At 31.1% G+C, this 21,506-nt stretch overlaps 1 protein-coding gene across 1 annotated transcript in view; it reads left to right on the forward strand.

Annotated features, from left to right (window-relative positions):
• The window catches only part of LOC114341755 (uncharacterized), a 262,233-nt gene that overhangs the window by 215,509 nt on the left and 25,218 nt on the right, over positions 1-21,506 (forward strand). The window contains exons 11-12 of the mRNA XM_050652139.1: positions 1,453-1,543; positions 15,231-15,539. Of these exons, the coding sequence (XP_050508096.1) occupies positions 1,453-1,543; positions 15,231-15,539 (400 nt within the window). The remainder of the gene's footprint in view (positions 1-1,452; positions 1,544-15,230; positions 15,540-21,506) is intronic.

The raw sequence follows: 21,506 nt of genomic DNA on the forward strand, positions 1-21,506 counted from the left end.
ATTTTTAAGAAAATTTAAAAATGCGCTCTATAATTTAATCTCCTTTTGTTTTTTCAAAAACCAGACATTGTAAACCCGTCCAATTTTTGAACATAGAAATAACACTATAATAAAAAGTATTGTAGAAAGAAAACGATGCATTTACATTCTGGTGGATGGGGGTCAAAATTACTTCTCATTTTTTCTTAAAATACATTATATATCAATTTTATTTGCAGCATATGTCGCTTAGTTTAAATGTAATGGATCTTTAATATTTCTCATTTTAAAGGTCTTTCAAGCGCTACAAAAGGTGTTGCTAGCATTATACACCTAAAATCGACCGTTTCTTTGTTATTTCAAGTTGAATACACCGATTTGAGCATGCACCAAAAGACAAACTCTTTCACCTACCATATCTCTTTTTGTATTATAACTAGAAGATTTATTAAGGCAAGTGTCTCTTTGTTTTTTTATAACCTACAAAAATGTTTAATATAGTTTTCTTAGTTAGATGCATAGTTTTTAAAGTATTCGCAAAAAACCGTTCGAAAGGGTGTTATTTTTCAACCACGAATAACTAAAAAACTATTGAGTTTTCAAAAAAAAAATATAGAACAATTTTTGCTTAGAATTAAGTTCTCTAGCGAATTCCGTGGTTATTTTAACCAAAAAATTTTCCACCCCTAAGAAGGGGTGGGAACCACCTCCAAGATAAAAGCACACATCGACATAGGGTAGAATTTGAATAAGGACATAATTAGAGGCCACTCCCAAAATTTCATTAAAATCCATGCAGTAGGATAGAATTCGGAGGTAATATTAATATCTTATTCTTGCTCCCATTGACTGGCGTATATCAGTCTTTTTCAATCATATTTTAAATATCCACAAAAGAAGCATTGTAGTGCATTTTTTTACAACCATGAATTCATTAATCTTTAGATTCTCAGAAAAATTTTTAATTTAACATATTGACCTTGTAGTAAGGAAATCTGCATACCTAATTCTACTACATACACCACATGCGTTCTCCTTCATGTGCCTATCGGCCTTAAGAACAATGGAAAAACCGTTATTCGACGTCACAAACTGTTGAACATGCAATGTCATCAAAGGGACGCTAGGCAACTTGACGTATCGATCCATCAAAGCCCACTTCGTGAAAATTTCTTGTGTTACTTTCTACGAAAATGTGTATGTTTTCATGAGGTTTATGCCGGTCTCTGCCGTTCAGTTTGAAATGCTGCTTTGCAGATTATTCGCGCTGAGACCGATATCTTTGAATAACTACGTAGTGGTGCGTATTTTTTTAATTTTCCCTACAGTTTTCAGATATTTGTGTGTACCTATGCATGTGCGTGTACCAAATTAGTGCCTACTATTATTCATTAAAATTTTCAATATAACCTCATTTATAAACATACGCATTATGTTGATAAAGTTTTGTGTGAAATTTGCGCTTTGTTCTAGGATGAAAGTGCCAATGGTAATCAACAAATTTGGGCAGTTGACCCTTCTGTCTTCCCTCGAAATGGATCTGTCAAGGAAAAAAATACCAAAGGTAAGGTATCTAGAAATAATTCGCCAAATTTGTTTATTTTGATGTTTTTGCAGTTGTTTATTCAAAGATCTATTATTGCTTTGGGAAACGTTCGAGAATAGTGCAGTTATTTTTGAAAATATAAAGAATAACACGTCGTTAGCTACCTACCTCTCACAGTAATTTCATGTAAAAAATTTAAGAAGATAGTGATAGTTGACTGACTCTCATTTAACAACCTTTCAATTTTGTGAAAATTTTGATCTCTTCGCCTTCATCTTTATTTGGGGTCGGTTTTACTAATTATATTTGTCCATAGGTAGACCTATATTCATTCTTTAGTTATACCAATATCGATAATTTTTACCGACATGTGCCATATCAGCTTTTCGTGCAAGGTTTTCTTAGGTTTTCCTCATATATTCCTCCCAAGAACTTGCAAATCAGCAATTCTTCGCAATTCTTGTGGTTCATTAACATGATTGAGCCGTCTTAACCTATGCTCTCCCATTTTGTTATCAATTGGTGCCACCTCTTGACTTCCCCCGATTGATTGAATTTTTCTTCGTTTTATAGATTTTCTTTATTAAAATTGAAATCTTTCTGGCATAGCACAACACACCACTCGCTTCCTTCAACTTTATCCATACCACCCTAATTCTACTGCATGCATTTCCATATACTTTGCCAGTACTTTTTAACAATCATTGTACCATTCAAAGTTGTCATTTTATTTGTAATAGCTCCATATTTGAAAGAACATTCCGAATATTTTGTTTTTGTCCTACTGTCCTACTAATCTTTAACATAAGATTTTTGTTTTCCACAAGAGATGGTCTTCCAGTTTTTATTATAAATCCCTTTTAGTGTTTCCCACTACCAATGCATCATCTGCATACATTAAGCATCAAGGGATGTTACCCTGCATTTTTTCTATTATCTGATCCAAAACTAATAAGGATAAATAAGGATTAAGGATATAAGCACAGCGACCTGGTCCAAACCTAGCTTTACATGAAATTTATCAGTCTCTTAGACATGTTCTAATACTAGTTATTACTACCTTATGTCTCACACAGTATGTCTCTCACAGTTTTCACATTTTCATTAGGAACTCCTTTTACACGAGATGCTTTCTCAAGATCAATGAATATCATATGAGCGTTTGTTTCCTATTACGTGTAAGTAATATGATATTACGTGTATACTGTATTTTTTCATCATAATTAAAATTTATTTTTTTATTGATCTACCATGCATAAAACCAAACTGTTTGTCGGATATTTCGGTTTCTTCACGTATCCGTCTATCAATTCATGTCTCCACTGTTGTATATTTCTCTTGCTTTCACCAATTTTACTGTCAATATTATTATTATTTTTCTATCACTCGCTGTCACAACTCCTACTACGTTATCTTTCACTTTTCTATTAGCAACTACATTTTCGTCTACCAACTATACCAATGTTGATTCTGAAACAATAAATATGTATTATAAAGAAACTACAAGAAAAAACTAAACAGAAAATTGTTATTTATGTACCAAGTCAGTAAAGTTACTTTTATCGAACGAGTCTGATATTATGAGCAGAGCGAGTATAGCGAGCGGGCGAATAACAGACGAGTTCGATAAAGAGTCTTTATTGACGTGATGTATACAAAATTGTATCGCCAACAATTTGATATTGGTTTTAATACTAACTTACAATTTACAATTTAAGAATATTTTAAATTCTAGACGTAATACAAATTTCATGACAGTGATGACTTGATGACAGATGACTTTTGCATGATAGCCGCTTTCGATTTTTAATCGATAGTTATCAATATTGAATAATTACTAAATCGCTAAGGTTTTGATTTATTTTATATGAATATAATTACAAAATACTACAGAATTTCACTTTTTGACATAAATTTAATTAATAATGTCGTAAATTTTGTACAATATTTTTAATAATTAAAGTAAATAAATTGTAAGTTAACTCAAATAAATAATCGATTACTGCCATCGACCAATTACATTCAATCTCGATTAATCGGGGCAGGTAAAGTAAAATTCTTCTTTCAGTACAATAAAGTGTTACTTTGCTGCCTCAAATGAGGGTAAATGAGTACAATAATGAATGACATTAGTGACGGTTGGCGATAAATGTATTTTATTAAATATTTAAACTAAGGATACCTATGTATGAATTACATGAATTGCTATAAAGGAGCATCTGTTGCAATATTTTCGTTCTGAATGTTATAAGAAGTACAGCAGCTGTGAATTTACTCTACACATTATATAAAGTAGTGTTAAAAAATTACTGATTTATATTTTATATTCTAAAACAGTAACTTAGTTTTTATTAGATCGATTCGATCTGACAGAACTTCAATAAAGTTAAATACGCATGAACTGAATAATAGCCCTCAAAACAAAATACCACAAAACAGAATGCTATTAAAAATTCAAAAGGCCGTAAAGCAATAGGGCCAGACAAAATTCTCAGAGGATTTATAAAATGAAATGGTACTGAAATCCTTCAGATATTAGCTATATAATATATAGTATATATTACACACCAAAGATTTCCACATGTATTCCTTCACTCAGTCGTTTTTCCCAGTTCTTTTTATTTTGCCAGTCCCCTTCCTGTAGATTTCTTCTTTCCATTGCTTGGTCCACTTCATCTCTGAAAGATCTTCGGGGTCTGCCTCTCTTCCGTCTTTCTATCGCACTTCACTTTGTTTATTCTATTTATTAAAGATTTTGGTCTGCTCTTCTGACATATCTAACTAACTTAGATATTAGCTAACTTCTTTAATACCATATATACCACAGGAATCACCCCAAACGAATGTCTTAAATCAGTATTTATTAGACTGCCAAAAAAGAATAATGCCAAAAACTATCGTGAGGCTTATTTTTCTGAATACAGAGTAATAAGCAGCTATTAACGTAGATGTTGAATTCTCTGAAGAAATAGACATCCAATGACCAGTTAGACAAAGTTACATACTATTCTCACTACTAGTTAATTTGTACCTCGAATATAGCCATATTTAACGAAGCTCTGCTCGATGCCATCACAAAAATGATGGCATTTCTGTGAATGCATTTTATTTTACAGTCGTCTTGTTTACTTAATATATAAAATTTTAAGTCACTTAACTTAAACATCATCTTCTCCAATTTGAATTTTATAATAATTTCATATTTCAAATCAAGTATATTCAGGGTAGAATAATTTTAACCGCAAAACTCGGATATGTAATATTGGTGTTATTATTTTAAATATCACTATAAATTCTAAATTAATGTTTTGGCTGAAGTAACATTTAGTACGTTCTTTAAAGGTAAAATATGTAAGTATTTGGTCGAGAAAAATTCTTATCAAAAATATAGGACGTAAAGAAATGAAAAACATGGTAAATATATTAGGTCACTATACCTAGTAGAAGCAGAGTTATAGCTAATGAAATATAGGTTCATATTCGTCAAATTCCAAATCGAATATTTTAACGTGCCATAACCAAAAAACAAAGCACTTTTTTGGGAAAAAATCATTTTAACTTTTTTAAAGTGTTGAAAAAATGCTTATTTTTGTTTTCTAAAAAATTTTTTAGCATCAAAAGAAAACAAGTTACGCTCAAAATAAAGTTGGTCCCTTTTTTTGGTAAGAAATCGGGAAAATCACCCCCTAATTAGCATTTCAAATGAACTTAATTGTTACCACTTCACAAGTTTTTTACTCGCGTATGTATTGATCATATGATCTGCAAGTTTCATCGGTTCAAAGTCCTTATTTTTGAAAGAGCTGTAGTTAAAAGGGCTTGAACGAGTCACTTATCACGAGTGTATGCAAATTTAGAAACACCGACTCTTTACCAATTTTTGTCTTACATAAAAACAAAAAAATACAAAATATTCAGAAAAGCAAAGCCGACTTTTTTGATTGTTTAAGATTTGTGGCATCTCTAACAATTTTTAAGTTATTTTGAAAGAAAGCATTTTTTTCAAAATTAAAATTTTTAAAAATTTTAGTTTAAAACTAAATTCTTTCAAAAATAAGCACTTTGAATCGATGAAACTTACACATCATAATAATATGATCTGTGATCTGTATATGTAATATGATATGAAAATCAGGAAGATCACTCCTCAATTAGCAACTTAAATGAAATTAATCGTTACCGCTTCACAAGTTACTTTACTTATGTTGTGTATATATTATAAAGTAACTTGTGAAGCGATAACGATTAATTTCATTTAAGTTGCTAATGGGGGGGGGGGGGTGATCTTCCTGATGTTTTTGCCAAAACAAAAGGGACCAACTTTATTTTGAGCGTAACTTGGTTACATTTGATGCTAGGAAATTAAAAAAAAAACAGAAATAAAGCTTTTTTAAACACTTTAAAAAAGTTGTGATGTGTTTTCCCCAAGAATGCTTCATTATTTGGATATTTCACATTCAATTATTCTATTTGGAATTTTTCGAATATGAAATATATAGAGACCTAATATATACACCGTTTTTTTTTTCACTTTTTTATATGCTATAGTTTTGGTGAATATACACAAGAATATTTTTTTCGACAAAATGCCTACGTTTTGAGTTATTTTCGAAAAACCGTCTAAAAACGTGGTTATTTTGTTGAAAAAAGAACATATTCACTTGCAAATAACTCAAAAAGTATTGATTTAAAATTAGTCAGTTTATTCATTTCGTGACTTATCTTGGACATATCCTTTTTCACCCCAAGATGGGGTGAAACTCACCCCTAGGGCAAAAGCACACATCGGCACCATATCACTTTTTTTCTTTGACATGTTAGCTATGCGTTTGCCAAATTACATGTTAATTCAAGTGGTTCTTTAAAATTTACAGCAAAAACCGTGAAAGAATGTACTAATTATATTATACAACTAAAGTCTTTCATAGTGTATTGACAGTCAGTGTTTGACATCATTCAAAAATGCCTTGAAATTCAGTTGCCATTTGAAGTCCGTCAAGATACTAAGGTTCCATCAATTGGACATGGACATTGCAACCCACATGGGGCCAAGTTATATGTTGCCTGAATTTTAAACGTTCTTTCAATTTAACAACAATATGTACATTTTTTTATAAACTTTAAAACATTTAAAGGGTTTTACCCTAATATCTTGGTGGCTCAGGCATGCTAACCTCTAAGTATAACCGTGTTGCATTTTGACCATAATCAAAATTTTAATTTATGTTCACCCCCATCTGTGGCTCAGTGGTAAGGGCCCCTACCTTTGGACCAAAAGGTCGTGAGTTCGAATCTCACCTGGGTCTACCCAGGTGAAAACACTGTACCATATCAATGGCCATTAGTTGTCGAGACATTAAGCTAAAAAAATTCATGTTCGTCTTAATTTAATAGGTTATACCTACCTACTTATTTTCGGAAATAAAAACTGATGATGGAATTGTAATTCCGAAAACGTTTGTTTTTTGATACAGCCCTTTTTAGGGATTTTATAAATTTACCTTTTATAAACAAATTTAACTACACTAAGCATCAAAATTAACGCACCACCTTAAAAATGGGACATATTTGATGTCTCGTATTTCCTAAACCTGTTGTCCGATTTGAGTGATTTTTTTAGTGTTTTATAGCTTTGTTCTTGAAGAATATCAACGTAATAATATTATGGCTTAACAGGTAAGTATCTTTGTATACCGGGTGTAAAAATGATAGTGTATTTTTTCCTCAAAGTTTGGAACACCCTGTGGAATATTCTGGCGTATATAAAATATTGAAATTAAAACTCAACTATAGCCTTAGGCTTTCTTAATATTTTGCTTTTTGATTAATTCGCTTGTGTTGGATAATAAAAAAGCTAGGTACTTTAACAACTAGCCATGTTATTCATCAATACAGGGTGTTTCTAATTAAGTGCGACAAACTTTAAGTGGTAATTCTGCATGAAAATATAATGACCATTTGCTTTATAAACATATGATACGGGATGTTGAATTTTTCTTACAAACTGACGAATAATTTATTGCTCTAAAACCGGTTGAAATATGCAAATAAAATTTAGTAGGTTTCAAGAGGTAGTTATTGCGCATTTTTTGGCATACAATTAAGAATTTTATATTCACCATTGGCCTGCATACGGGTAATATGACCGGGTAATATGACCCGTATGCACGCCAATGGTGAATATAAAATTCTTAATTGTATGTCAAAAAATGCGCAATAACTACCTCTTGAAACCTACTAAATTTTATTTGCATATTTCAACCGGTTTTAGAGCAATAAATTATTCGTCAGCTTGTAAGAAAAAATTCAACATCCCGTATCTCGGAAACGAAGCATTTGCGGACATATGTTTATAAAGCAAATGGTCATTATTTTTTCATGCGCAATTACCCCTTAAAGTTTGTCGCACTTATTTAGAAACACCCTGTATTGATGAATAACATGGTTAGTTGTTAAAGTAACTTTTTTATTATCCCACATAAGCGAATGAATCGAAAAGCAGAATGTTAAGAAAGCGTAAGGCTACAGTTGAGTTTTAATTTTAATATTTTATATACGCCAGAATATTCCACAGGGTATTCCAAACTTTGAGGAAAAAACACATTATCATTTTTACACCCTGTATACAATGACACTTACCTGTTTAGCAATAATATTATTACGTCGATATTCTTGAAGAATAAAGCTATAACACACTAAAAAATCACTAAAATCGGACAACAGGTTTAGGAAATACGAGACATCAAAAATGTCCTATTTTTAATGTAATGCGTTAATTTTGATGCTTAGTGTATTTTTTATAAAATGTTGTTTTATCGAACTATTCGATCTAAGAACATCCTGTGCCTGAACTCTTCTCTTATCTTATTGCTCAGTATTTCAGCTCTACGTAGGTACAGCTTCCTTGTTCGTTTATTAGTTATTATATTTAATTTATTCCCAACACCGAATTTGACATTGCTTGCTTATACATTTTATATTAACAAAAAATAAATTAGTAAAGAATTGTGGTTATTACAGGTCCACCGGATTCAAACATACAGAATAATTGTATTTAATGGCTGTCTAGTATTTACAGATTTGTCGATATACATAAATACCTACATAAAAAGTTCATTTCCACTTCCATTAAATCAATAAAAGATATCATTTAAACCATATTTCTAATAATATTGATATTTTTTACTACGACTGGTATAGTGATGTTGTTGAAATAAGCCTAGAAGTTGTGAATACAAACTTTTGTGCCCCAGTTCAATACCCGATGATTAGTACATATTTTATTATTATTTGTTCGATGTGGAATGTCTTGCTTCCGTTGGTCAAATGTATTTGTATTTATATTTCTGGGGTATTTAAGGGGAGGTAGAATGTCATGATTGTTTAGGTAATACTTATATTATAATATATGGTTAATATTGACAAAAAAATCAGTTCTGACGGAAGTACATTGATTATTGTAACGAAAAATCTATGAAATAGTATATTTATTAAATAATTTTACGGTAATATTGAACAAGTATTAAAATATATTATATATATTATTATATATATTATAATATATAATGGAAATGCAAAGATTTAATTGGAGAGCATGCTTGGCCAGCACACTGAAAGATAAGATAGGTTGATTAACTCTGTCCAATAGAAATTAATGATAATCACAAACACGTTATGCAAGCTTCCGTCAAGAAGATTATATAGATAGAAGTCGCCTCAGGATATAGAGTATAAAATCGTAAGAAACCAGATGGACCATATTATGATAGGAAGAAGATACATAACTTCTACGGAATCCAAAAAGACTTACCCAGGTGCTGACCTAGCTTCTGATCACAATCCAGTTATTTCTGAATTCAGATTAAATCTAAAACAATCCAAACAGACAGTGAAATAGACAAAACATCAGAGAGACAGAATAGACAAAGCATCATCCTCTCTATATTAAGAAGTAGGGAAACAAAATTTAATGTTGAAAAAAGAATAAATCAAGAATTATTTCCAGCTACAATTGATAACAGAAAAGGTGAGAATGCAAACATCCAATGGAAAACCTTAAAAGATACTATATTAATAGTATCTAAATAATGATGAACTCAATAAAAAGTGTCAGAAAAAGAGAAAAGACTGGATACCCGACGAAATATTTAAGTTAGTGGTGAATAAAACGATCGTTAAAAAAAAGAATGTGTGTGTACTTTGTACGCACGTAAGAATTTATACTTCCATTATATAATTTCAACGAAATTAATATACTGTAAACAGTTTATTTATATTTTATTTAAATATTAAACTAATTTTAATACTTACTACTTTCCAAAAATTACATTACACAAAAACACATTGAGAAATGCCACAAATGATTTCTGAACAATAATTATTGGCAAAAATTTTAACTAAATACGAATTTTGTGAAAAAAAATATATATTAAATAGACTTACAATCATAAAATGAACAAAAAAATAAAAAAAATTAAAATTTCCATTGGGGATCGAAAGCGCGTATATTAGGGCGGTTAGATTTTAGTCCAGGGTAATAAGGTTTTTTCCATGACACTTGAACAGCCAGGGTACTGAAGCGTTTTTTCGACACGTAATACCTATAAGAGCAAATTGTAACTATTTCCTGCGTAGGATCTGGCGGCCATCTTTATTTATAAACAATTAAGTGTCAAATGGCATTTTTCACTTTTTTTTTCAAATCAATGGAAAACAGGGAACTTATGGTTTTTTTAGTACAAATGTCTTCGAGATTATGGAAAAAGCTTTAAAATGACGTATTAAAAAGTTTGATATACTCATTTATTGTTAATATAATTGCGAAAAAAGGTCGGAATTGCAAAAAAAATTATTTTCGCAATAACTGTTGTAAGAACTACAGAAGAGCTTTGAAACTTTTGTCAAATAAGAGTTCTTTGCTGCTTAATAATGTGATAAAAATTTCAAAGCGATTCATTCAATTTTTTAAATTTTATTCAAATTGTTTTTCCCAGAGAGCATTTTTTTGCAGTAACATAAGTCAGAAGAAAATGACGTTAAAACCATTCCACAGGTGTCAAATGAAAGAGCATGAGCTATATTTTCAACTTGGTTTAAAAAAAGTGAATAAAAAATGCATTTATTAGTAATAAATAATTAAGCAAAAGTATCGTAAATCTTTCCTTATAAACTTTTTATTTTGTTATATAAGAAATTATACATATTTATTACAATTTTTTATCAATTATGATATAGATAACATTACTTGGTAGCTGTGCACTTAAAACAGGCTAAAAAAGTTAATTTTTTTTGGAAAAAGTTATTCAAAAAGTTTATAAAGAAAAATTTACCATACTTTTGCATAATTATTTATTACTAATAAATGCATTTTTTATTCACTTTTTTAAACTATGTTGAAAATGTAGCTCATGTTCTTTCATTTGACACCTGTGGAATGGTTCTAAGGTCATTTTTTTCTGACTTATTTTATTGCAAAAAAATGCTCTCTGGGATAAACAATTTGAACAAAATTTAAAGAATTGAATGAATCGCTTTGAAATTTTTATCACATACTAAGCACCAAAGAACCCTCATTTGTCAACAATTTCAAAGCTGTACACTAATTTTTACAACAGTTATTGAGAAAATATTATTTTTTGCAATTCCGACCTTTTTTCGCAATTATATTAACAATAAATTAGTATATTAAACTTTGTAATACGTCATTTTAAAGCTTTTTGTATAATCTCGAAGATATTTGTACTTAAAAAATCATAAGTTTCACTGTTTTCCGTTGATTTGAAAAAAAAAGGGGAAAATGCCATTTTTTGACAGTTAATTGTTTATAAATAAAAATGGCCGCCAGATCCTACGCAGCAAATAGTTATAATTTGTTCCTATATGTATTACCTGTCGAACAAAAACTTCACTACCCTGGCTGCTGAAGTGTCACGAACAGGGTATATTTTTCTCTTATTACCCTGGCCTATTTGAAATCCAAGCATCTTAGATCTTAGCCACACTCATTATGTTGGAATATAGACGAGCTGAACGTTTTAAACTTTTGACAGTTCTGAATTTAATGAAATTAGTTTGATTTTTGTGGAATTCAAATATTAAAATACAAGAAAACATAGAGTAAGAAAAGAATATACTAGATGAATATTGTTAGAAATTTTGTTGGTAATCAAATTATGTCAATCAAAGCATTACCTACTAGGTAGGTACATTTAAACATTTTACATTTTCGAAATAGGTAGGTACCTATGTAATTTTTTATTACAATACTGAAACATTTACAATTACGTACCTGTTGCTTTTAAAAACTATTTACAAGGTCACTACAATTATAAACTTGCTTTTGTCTCTGTCCTCACAACAATAAAAACTAATATACGGTACATTCCATGTCAAATCACTCAGGCAAAAAATTTTGGATCTCCGATTTGTCTGAAAAGTGGTATATAACTTCTGCGGGGCGTAAAAATAAGATATTTAAGGTCAAAAAATCTTTTTCTTCTTTTTTTCTCAAAATGTTATTTTATGCGATTTTACAGTGATTTGGTGTTTATTTAAACAAATTTGCATTTTCTGTCGTAAAGTATCGATGAAAAACATAATATTTTAATAGAAAGGACCCAAAATGTCATTATATGGCATTATAACAAGTTATTTTGAATCAAAACAAGTTTTTGATCAAATTTTATAGTGTAAAAAACGTTAAAATACCGTTTTTTGCATTTTCCTCCATTCCCAAATTACCTTATCATCGATTTGGCTGAAAATTTGCCTACAGATAGCCAAAAGGTAGGACTTTAAGTGGTTAGAAGAATTTGAATTATATTACAATACCAAAAAAGTTACATGCAGTAATATCAGACTCAAATGTATATATTAGTCCAGTCCGGATAGCATTTGACCTTGAATGCCGAGCTGCCCAAAATTTTATTTTTCTGATCTTTAGGGGAGTCAATAGTAGCCCAAATTTAAAATCACGAATGAATTCCTCCGTTACGTTAGCAGCCATCTTGATTTTAAAGGAGAACCTGTTTTGCCCAATATCTCCGCCATTTTTAAATTTTCGACAAAAATGGTAGGAACTGAAATTGTTCCAAATAAATCGTATTTACAATTATTACAATTTCTTTTTAACAATTTTTGTCGTGAGGTCGATATTTTCGAGTTAATTGTACTTACAGTAGACACCTATATTTTAGACTATAATATTGCATGTAACGTTTTTGGTATTGTAATATAATTCAAATCCTTCTCACCACTTAAAGTCCTATGTTTTGTCTATCTGTGGGCAAATTTTCAGCCAAATCGATTATGATGTATTTTGGGAATGGAGAAAAATGTAAAAAACGGTATTTTAACGTTTTCTACACTATAAAATTTGATCAAAAGCTTGTTTTGAATCAAAGTAACTTGTTATAATGCCATATAATGACATTTTTGAGTCCCTTCTATTAAAATATTATGTTTTCCATTGATACTTTACGATAGAAAATGAAAATTTGTATAAATAAACACCAAATCACTGTAAAATCGCATAAAATAACATTTTGAGAAAAAAAGAAGAAGAAAATTTTTTGACCTTAAATATCTTATTTTTACGTCCCGTAGAAGCTATATACCAATTTTCAGACAAATCGGAGGTCCAAATTTTTTTTTGCTCCAAAATTGAGTGATTTGAAATGGAATGGCCCATACACAACATTTGTTTACCCATAACCGACATATTGAACAATTTATTGACAGCTCATTGTAATTACCCAATCAGAGCACGTATAACACTTCAGTTGCGTCCAGGACCAAGACTTTTGATGAATTCGCGTAACATGTACTCCCAAACGAGCCTAAAGAAGTATAACTTCAAAAACTTCAAAAACAAAACAAGATATACCAAGATACACAGAAATACAAAAGAAAATAAGGGAAGCAAAAGAAAATTTGTTGAAGGAGAAATGCTGGGAAATATAAAATCTACAATAATTACACGACTCGTTTAGCACACATAATTAATGAAGATTAGAGAAATTACCTGAAGCTACAGATGCAGGCACGAAAATAAACTAATTGTCGGGAACGGGCAGATAGCAGAGCAGCCGACAATGAAACAAAAATTCGAATATGGAGACTATGAAGAGCATGAAAGGCTCGGTCGAACAATATCAGAATCAGAAGAACCAGACCGCGGACGAATGACAATATAATAAAGAGGTATTATAATATCTCTTCAGATTCTTTGCTGCTTTACTACAAAATATAACTTTATTAACATCCAAACATCAATATTAGCAGTTAAGAACCTACTGACCAAATCCAAGGTGAGGAGTATTTCCTCAACATAATTGTCCGAGATACTGTGGCAAATTCAAATTCAAAATGAAACTTAAAAGCGGCTAGAAAAAGTCATAGCGAGATCTAGATATTAACAGGGACAAACTCTTATGAGGAAATTGATAAGCAACATTTTCAGACCTATTTCTTGTAGTTTAATGGATCTTAATTAATAGACGAGAGCTGAAGATGGTATTAAAAATGGTGACTGGACACTGTCAACTGGGAATTTACCTTTTCGACATAAGTAGGTTGAATAAACGAAGGTGTAGGAAATGTGAAATAAGACTGCTATATACCAATCAAACAAATATTAAGACAAAATATATTATTGCTGTTCTGAAGCTATTTCTTTGTGGCATTTTTGCAATTATCTATTATAAATGGGAAATAAGCCACAATTTCTAAAAAAATTTATTCTATTAACGTTTCGACGTCCATATCGGACCTCGTTGTCAAAATACAAAATATTAATCAGTTAAACAAAAATGTTGCTGCTTAGTAAAAAATTCTTCTAATAATTTAATTTAATCTTACTCATTTATATCGAATATCTAACACGAGAATTTTACTGTCACCGTTGCATGTGGTTGTCTTTTTAAAGACAGATCACATGCTATGATTTTTTTGTGACGGATATTCTTGAGTTAAAGTTGATTTCGTGTAATCGAATGAACTATCTTTCAATAAAGTCGTCCCATAAACGCAACTCATAAATATTGGCAGTATCATTTTAAAGTCTTCTATTTTAAAATGTATATATGTCTGAATTGCCGATATAAATGAGTCAGATTAAATTAAATTAGAAGATTTTTTTACTAAGCAACATTTTTGTTTAATTTATTAATATTTTGTATTTTGACAACGAAGTCCGCTATGGATGTCGAAACGTTAATAAAATAATTTTTTTAGTTAAATTGTGGCTTATGTCCCATTTAGAATAGTTAATTGCAAAATATATTATGTCTTCAAACTTAAGAAAGTTGTTCGCTTTTAGCAAAATTCTTAAGGACTCACGACTAAGTGCCAGTACAGAAAAGGCGTCAACTCATTTGGACAAGAATAAGATAGAAAATAAAGAAGAAAACCCTAAGTATAAATAAAAAAATTGTGTTTTTATACTTTTTAACGTTCTTAGTTGTGCTGACGTGGGTATTCTAGTCGTCTCACGACCATAAAAAATAGTTGGGTAATTGATAGCCGATGTGTAACATTGCACATGGCAATCAAAAAAGAAGAAGTTGTATTGAGAACGTACAACAGTTTATTTTAAAAAATATTCTTAATGACAGCTTGCGACTTAAAAATTTAAAATTTAAAGAAAAATTATATTGTTTTAATAAAATCAGATGTCCACCTAAAACAATACTATTTTCATTTTTAGGGAAATCGCCGACCCTTCGTCCTGTATACATCCTCCAACCGGAGGCGGTAACCGAAGGAGGCAGAGGCCACCGCCGATACGACCGAGGGAGATCCTTTTCACCTCCTAAATCGAATCACAAGCATCCTTCGCCCAATGTAACAGCATCCGTAACACATCAACAAGTGGTTGCCACCCCTAGGCATTTTAGGTATAAAGAAGGCGTTCGGAAAAGCTTTTCGTCCGAGCAACTGTTTGTTGGGGAGAGAGAGCAACATCACGAACCGTATTCATTTTCTTTATCTAGTAGATCATCAACGACTTCAACGGGTGAGTGTGTAGAAACAACGGCTAATTAAAAAAATTGTAAAAACCTTGAATTGATAAAACATTACTACACAGAGGACGTGTTTTTAATGTAATTATCGCTAATGAAGACATATTCTAGGGTGTTCGTTAAAAGAGTATAAGTCAAAAAATGGTCAAAATATTATTTTTGAAAAGTCAATATGGTAATATGTAGTATATTTTTTAGTATACAGTGATGAGCGTGCTAATAACCGGCAAAATAGCGCAAAAGATGGAAAATATATTAAATTGTGAGATAAAAGAAATAAAACTAGTAGAATTGTTAAATTTAGCGATAGTAACATATAAATTGACATTATATTGATTGTTTCCCACCTTTAGACGTATCAGAGGAGTATGTAAACTAAAACTGTCACTGTGACAGTGGCATTTCTCAAAACTCGTCCGCGACGTTTAAAGGTGGGAAACAATGATTATCTTCAATCAACTATAAGTTACTATCGCTAAATTTAACACCCCCACTAGGTTCATCTCTTTTTATCTCACAACCTAATATTTTTTCCATCTTTTGGGTTATTTTGCCGGTTATTAGTGCCCTCATCACTGTATACAGTTAATTGAACTTTTAATTTAGTAAAAACAATTTATGTCAACTTTATACTGTTCATATACTTCGAGTTTTTGAACTATGAATAGTACATGACGGTCAACATGTACTGTTTTGACCATTGAAATTGACTTATAGTAAGATAGTCGCTTTTAGACACGTATTTCAAGCTTCATAAGTAATTTTTTTAACCATTGTAACGAGAGATTACTTCGAAAGTTTGGTTGCAGAAAAACATAAAAAAATTATCACGAACTAAGAGAATATAATTATTAAGGTACCAAGGCTATTATAAGGATAATAACGCTTGAGGTATATACGTTGATCAAAAGAGTTATTATTATAATACCCGTGGTGCCTTCAACGTTTAATGTCCGACTAAATTATTCTTTATATGCAAAATTTTGAATGAATTTTTAATTAATTAGTTTTCAAATAAGTACATTTACCAGAAATAGTGGTAACGTAATTGTGGTAACCATAGTTTTACTTAGAGTTTTATTTGTCAGCTTGACAGTATTTAACTCGTTATTTAAATTGAATAGGCCCTAGGGCGTTATTTTTAAATAACACGCACTTGGGTGTTATATCGTACTTAATAGACTTCGAAATAATGTCATTATTTATGTCAAATAATAGACCAGTCGGACATTATTAATAATACCAAGGGTATTATAAGGATAATAACGCTTTAGGTCAATGGTGTAGACCGAGGGCCTTAGGCCCGAGGTATATACGTTGACCGAAAGCGTTATTATTATAATACCCGTGGTGCCTTCAGCGTTTAATGTCCGACTAAATTATTCTTTATATGCAAAAAATTTGAATGAATTTTGAATTAAATAGTTTTCAAATAGGTACATTTAGGTACCAGAAATAGTCGTAACGTAATTGTGGTAACCATAGTTTTATTTGTCAACTTGACAGTATTTAACTCGTTATTTAAATTTAATAGGCCTTAGGGCGTTATTTTTCAATAACACGCCCTTGGACGTTATATCGTACTTAATAGACTTCGAAATAATGTCATTATTTGTCAAACAATAGACCAGTCGGACATTAACGAATTTAATGAACGCGAATATTGAGCATTTTGCGAACAATACTACACCAGGGCATTTAGGAATAAATAAATCGATTTTTAACACCTATCGACTTGCAGCTTTTTGCATTGTCTTCGGGATGACGCCAGAAAAAAAGTCCACAATAGAAAAATGGATAAAAATGCTCAAGTACATTTACAGTGCTTAAAATGCACGCAAAAGAAAAGTGCATAAACTTGTCAAAATAAGTATAGTAAGGGCCGGCTTTTGTTACTCGGGAGTTTTTGGGGTCGCTGGACATAAATAAGCTATAAGAATCGACTCCGGTGTACCTGGTGCCTGGGTGTCACTACTAGGGCAGGTCATCTGGATTTATTAATTTTAACACTAGAAGCACCAGAGCGGTCATTTTGACTGCTTTCTATTTTTGACTCTCTGTATTACTTATTCCTAGTTTTTTGAGAAAGTTGATAATTTAGGACTTTTCCTAGATCTACTTGAGGATTATAATTCCTTCTTTACAGGTACTTAGTGTAATTATTTTTGAGATCTGTTAATATATTCCTAGAAGCACCAGGGCGGTCAATTTGACTGCTTTCTGTTTTTGACCCGCTGTATTACTACTTATTTATAGTTATTCTAGAAACTTAAAAATTTAGGACTTTGCTACATCTATTTAAGGATTATAAGTTCTCTTTTGCATGTAGGTACTTAGTGTAATTACTTGTTGAATAATATGTTGATGTCTACCTAGAAAAAATCTAGACGTTGTAGATCAGATGTCCATACAGTGCTCAACCAAATCAGTTTCAAGAAGATGGCCGTTGCAGAATTTTTTAATATCTGAGATATGGTAGGAATAAATGCTTGGATTCTGTATCATGAAGATTCTGGTTGTCAAATATCTGGGCAAACTTTCCTACTTCAGTTAGCAGAAGAATTGCGACAAGATCATCTGACTAAGGGCAGGAAAATATCAACGGAAACAAATCAAAGATACAACACCTCAATCAAATAATAAACGTAGGCAGTGACAAAAGCTACAATATCTCGGACATTTGATGCGGAGCGAGAAGTATGGCATCCTATGACTCATAATGCAAGGAGGGGTAGATAGCAGAGTTGGCCACTTTTATTATTTAATTTACAGTTACTTCAATATACATTAAATTCTCCTGTAACAGTGTTAGTTACCATACTACGCCGAAACGGCTTGGCCGATTTTTATGAAATTTTACAAGTATATCCTATGGGACTAAGAATAGGTTTTAATCTATTTTTCATACCCATAAGTTAAAAGGGGGGTTGCCCCCCTGACGTTTTTTTAATTTTTTTGGACAAAATTGTTTATCTTAATTTTATATGATGTAGGCTTAAAAAATACATACAACCCTTAATTTACACTTTTGCATCACCAACCCCTATTTGTTAATACCCATCTATATATTTACATCTATAAAATTCTCCTGTCACAGTGTTAGTTGTCATACTCCTCCGAGACCGCTTGACCGATTTTTATGAAATTATATATGTATATTCGGTAGGTCTAAGAATAGGTCGTAATCTATTTTTCATATCCCTGAGTGATAAGGGGAACTCCCCCTAACATTTTGAAAAGTTAGGTGGGGATAACGTACTCTACAAGACTACGAGTACATACAATTTAAAAAAATTATGATCAAAATCCATCAACAAGCTCTGGAGATATTAATCGCAGCATATGTTTGAAGAATCAGTTTCATTTTTTGAGTGCACGGATTTTAATATTCATTTCCACCGACCACAAATCGATTTCGTTAGAACGTTATTTTTAAAGCGTTATTAACAACTCTGTTGAAGTTTAAAGTTTACTCAAACTTTTACACATAAACTATATACCTTTAACTTCGAAATGGCGCTAGTTGGGTTGCTTAATTGTTATAAACAAAGTAGCTGTCAATTAAATAAAAAAAGTGGCTAACTTTGATTGTAATTAACCTAGGCAAAAAGTGTTTTTTTGAGAATTCGTATAAAAATACCATCTTTTCAAATCCCAAAGCAGTTTTAATCTACAGTCAACATTAACAAAGTTATTCAAATTGATTTTGAACTAAAAATGACCCTACTTTAGTAAAATGTTTTCGGAATGATAAAAATGACTTTTTAATGATTTTTTTAAAATACTTTGAAAACATGACTTTTCTTCTTTCATACGGTTTTCACAGAATTGCTATTACATTACTATTTTCTGAACAACAATATTGCAAAGAAAAAGCTCATTGGGATAAACAAATTGAATAAAATTTAAACTAATTGACGAATTGTCTTAAAATTTTTTGTGCATTGTATGGATTACTTGTTTCAACATTTTGTGCAATATGAAAGTCTTAAGGTCATTTTCACAAAAGTTATGGCAATTTTTTTATTTTCGAAATTTTAGTTTTATTTTGCAATTTCTGAAGCAACAAATGATCGAACCGAAATTAAAAAACTGCCATTTTAAACCTTGGCTCATCTTCTAGAAGAATAATAGACTAAATAAGATATTTAATTACCTTATTTTTACCCGTAGCGATTTAAACGAAAAAACTGCCATTTTTGACACTTATTTGTTAATAACTAAATTTCTCGTCCGAACTGTGACGGGCATTTTTGTATGTATAATGTATTAGGTATATAGTACCCAAAAAGCCCATTTGCAACCTGGCTGCTCAAGTGTCCCGAACATGGTATATTTTTGCCTTATTTTCCTGGAGTATTTAGTTTAGTTCCCAGTTTTCCACTTCTTCTTCTTCAGGTGCTATCTCTGCTACGGAGGTTGGCAATCATCATAGCTATTTTAATTTTTGAGTCAGGAGTTTTGAATAGTTGTTTTGAGTTGCATACACACCTCAGCCATGAAATTCGTCTTCTTCCGATGCGTCTTCTCCTATCTACCCCTCCTTGCATTATTAGTCATAGGATGCCATACTTCTCGCTCCGCATCAAATGTCCGAGATATTGTAGCTTTTGTCACTGCCTACGTTTATTATTTGATTGAGGTGTTGTATCTCTGATTTGTTTCCGTTGATATTTTCCTGCCCTTAGTCAGATGATCTTGTCGCAATTCTTCTGCTAACTGAAGTAGGAAAGTTTGCCCAGATATTTGACAACCAGAATCTTCCTGATACAGAATCCAAGCATTTATTCCTACCATATCTAAAATATTAAAAAATCCTGCAACGGCCATCTTCTTGAAGCTGATTTGGTTGAGCACTGTATGGACATCTGATCTACAACGTCTACTCCATATTTTGTATGGTTGTAGTGGGTAATGGTTTTAGGTTTCTCCTTTTTGTCTATGCTTATTTCAATATTGTTTGGGTATAGAGAATTCAGCGCTAGAACATTTTTGATCATTTTTCTCTGGTACATGTGGTTTTCCTGGTTAGCTCAAGTCTTCTTGTATGAAAATTTTTGATTTGTGTATCTTCATCTTTTCGTTTTTTATTGACGGAGAAATATCCTTTCTTGCTCGTTTTATTGTTGCAGTATTGACGCAAGTGCAAATTTATCTGTTGATCATCGCTCAGATCTGGTACTTCTCCTCCGTAATAAGTTGTTTTGAGCTGCATACACACCTTAGCCATGAAATTCGTCTTCTTCCGATGCGTCTTCTGTAAATTAACATGGGCGAAAAGTTTTTTTTTTAAATTGTGTAAAAATACCAGATTTTGAAATTCCAAGGTAAATTTACTCTACAGTCAATATTAACAAAGCTATTCAAATTGTTTTCGAGCCAAAAATGACTAATTTAGTAAAATGTTTTCGTAGTGACAAAAATTGCTTTTTAATGATTTTCTTCAACAATTTGAAAGCAAGACTATTTTTCTTTAATGTGGTTTTCACATAGTTTCCATATAATTACTATTTTCTGAACAATAACATTACAAAAAAAGCTCTTTGGGATAAACAAATTGAATAAAATTTAAACTAATTGACGAATCATCTTAAAATTTTTTGTGCAGTATATGAACTCTTTGACTTAACTTTTTGTGAAATATAAAAGTCGTAAGGTCACTTTCGCGAAAGTTATAGCAAATTTTTAATTTTCGAAATTTTAGTTTTATTTTACAATTTTAGAACCAACAAATGATCGGACCAAAATTAAAAAACTGCCGATTTAAACATTGGCTCATCTACTAAAAGAAAAATGCTATAAATAAGATATTTAATTATCCTATTTTTACCTGTAGCGATTTAAACGAAAAAACTGCCATTTTTGACCATTATTTGTTAATAACTTAAATTCTCGTCCGAACTGTGACGGGAATTTTTGTATGTATAATGTATTAGGTACAGAGTACACAAAAAACCCAT

This window comes from Diabrotica virgifera, chromosome 5 (assembly GCF_917563875.1).
Source record: "Diabrotica virgifera virgifera chromosome 5, PGI_DIABVI_V3a".
In the NCBI taxonomy this organism is placed as follows: domain Eukaryota; kingdom Metazoa; phylum Arthropoda; class Insecta; order Coleoptera; family Chrysomelidae; genus Diabrotica; species Diabrotica virgifera.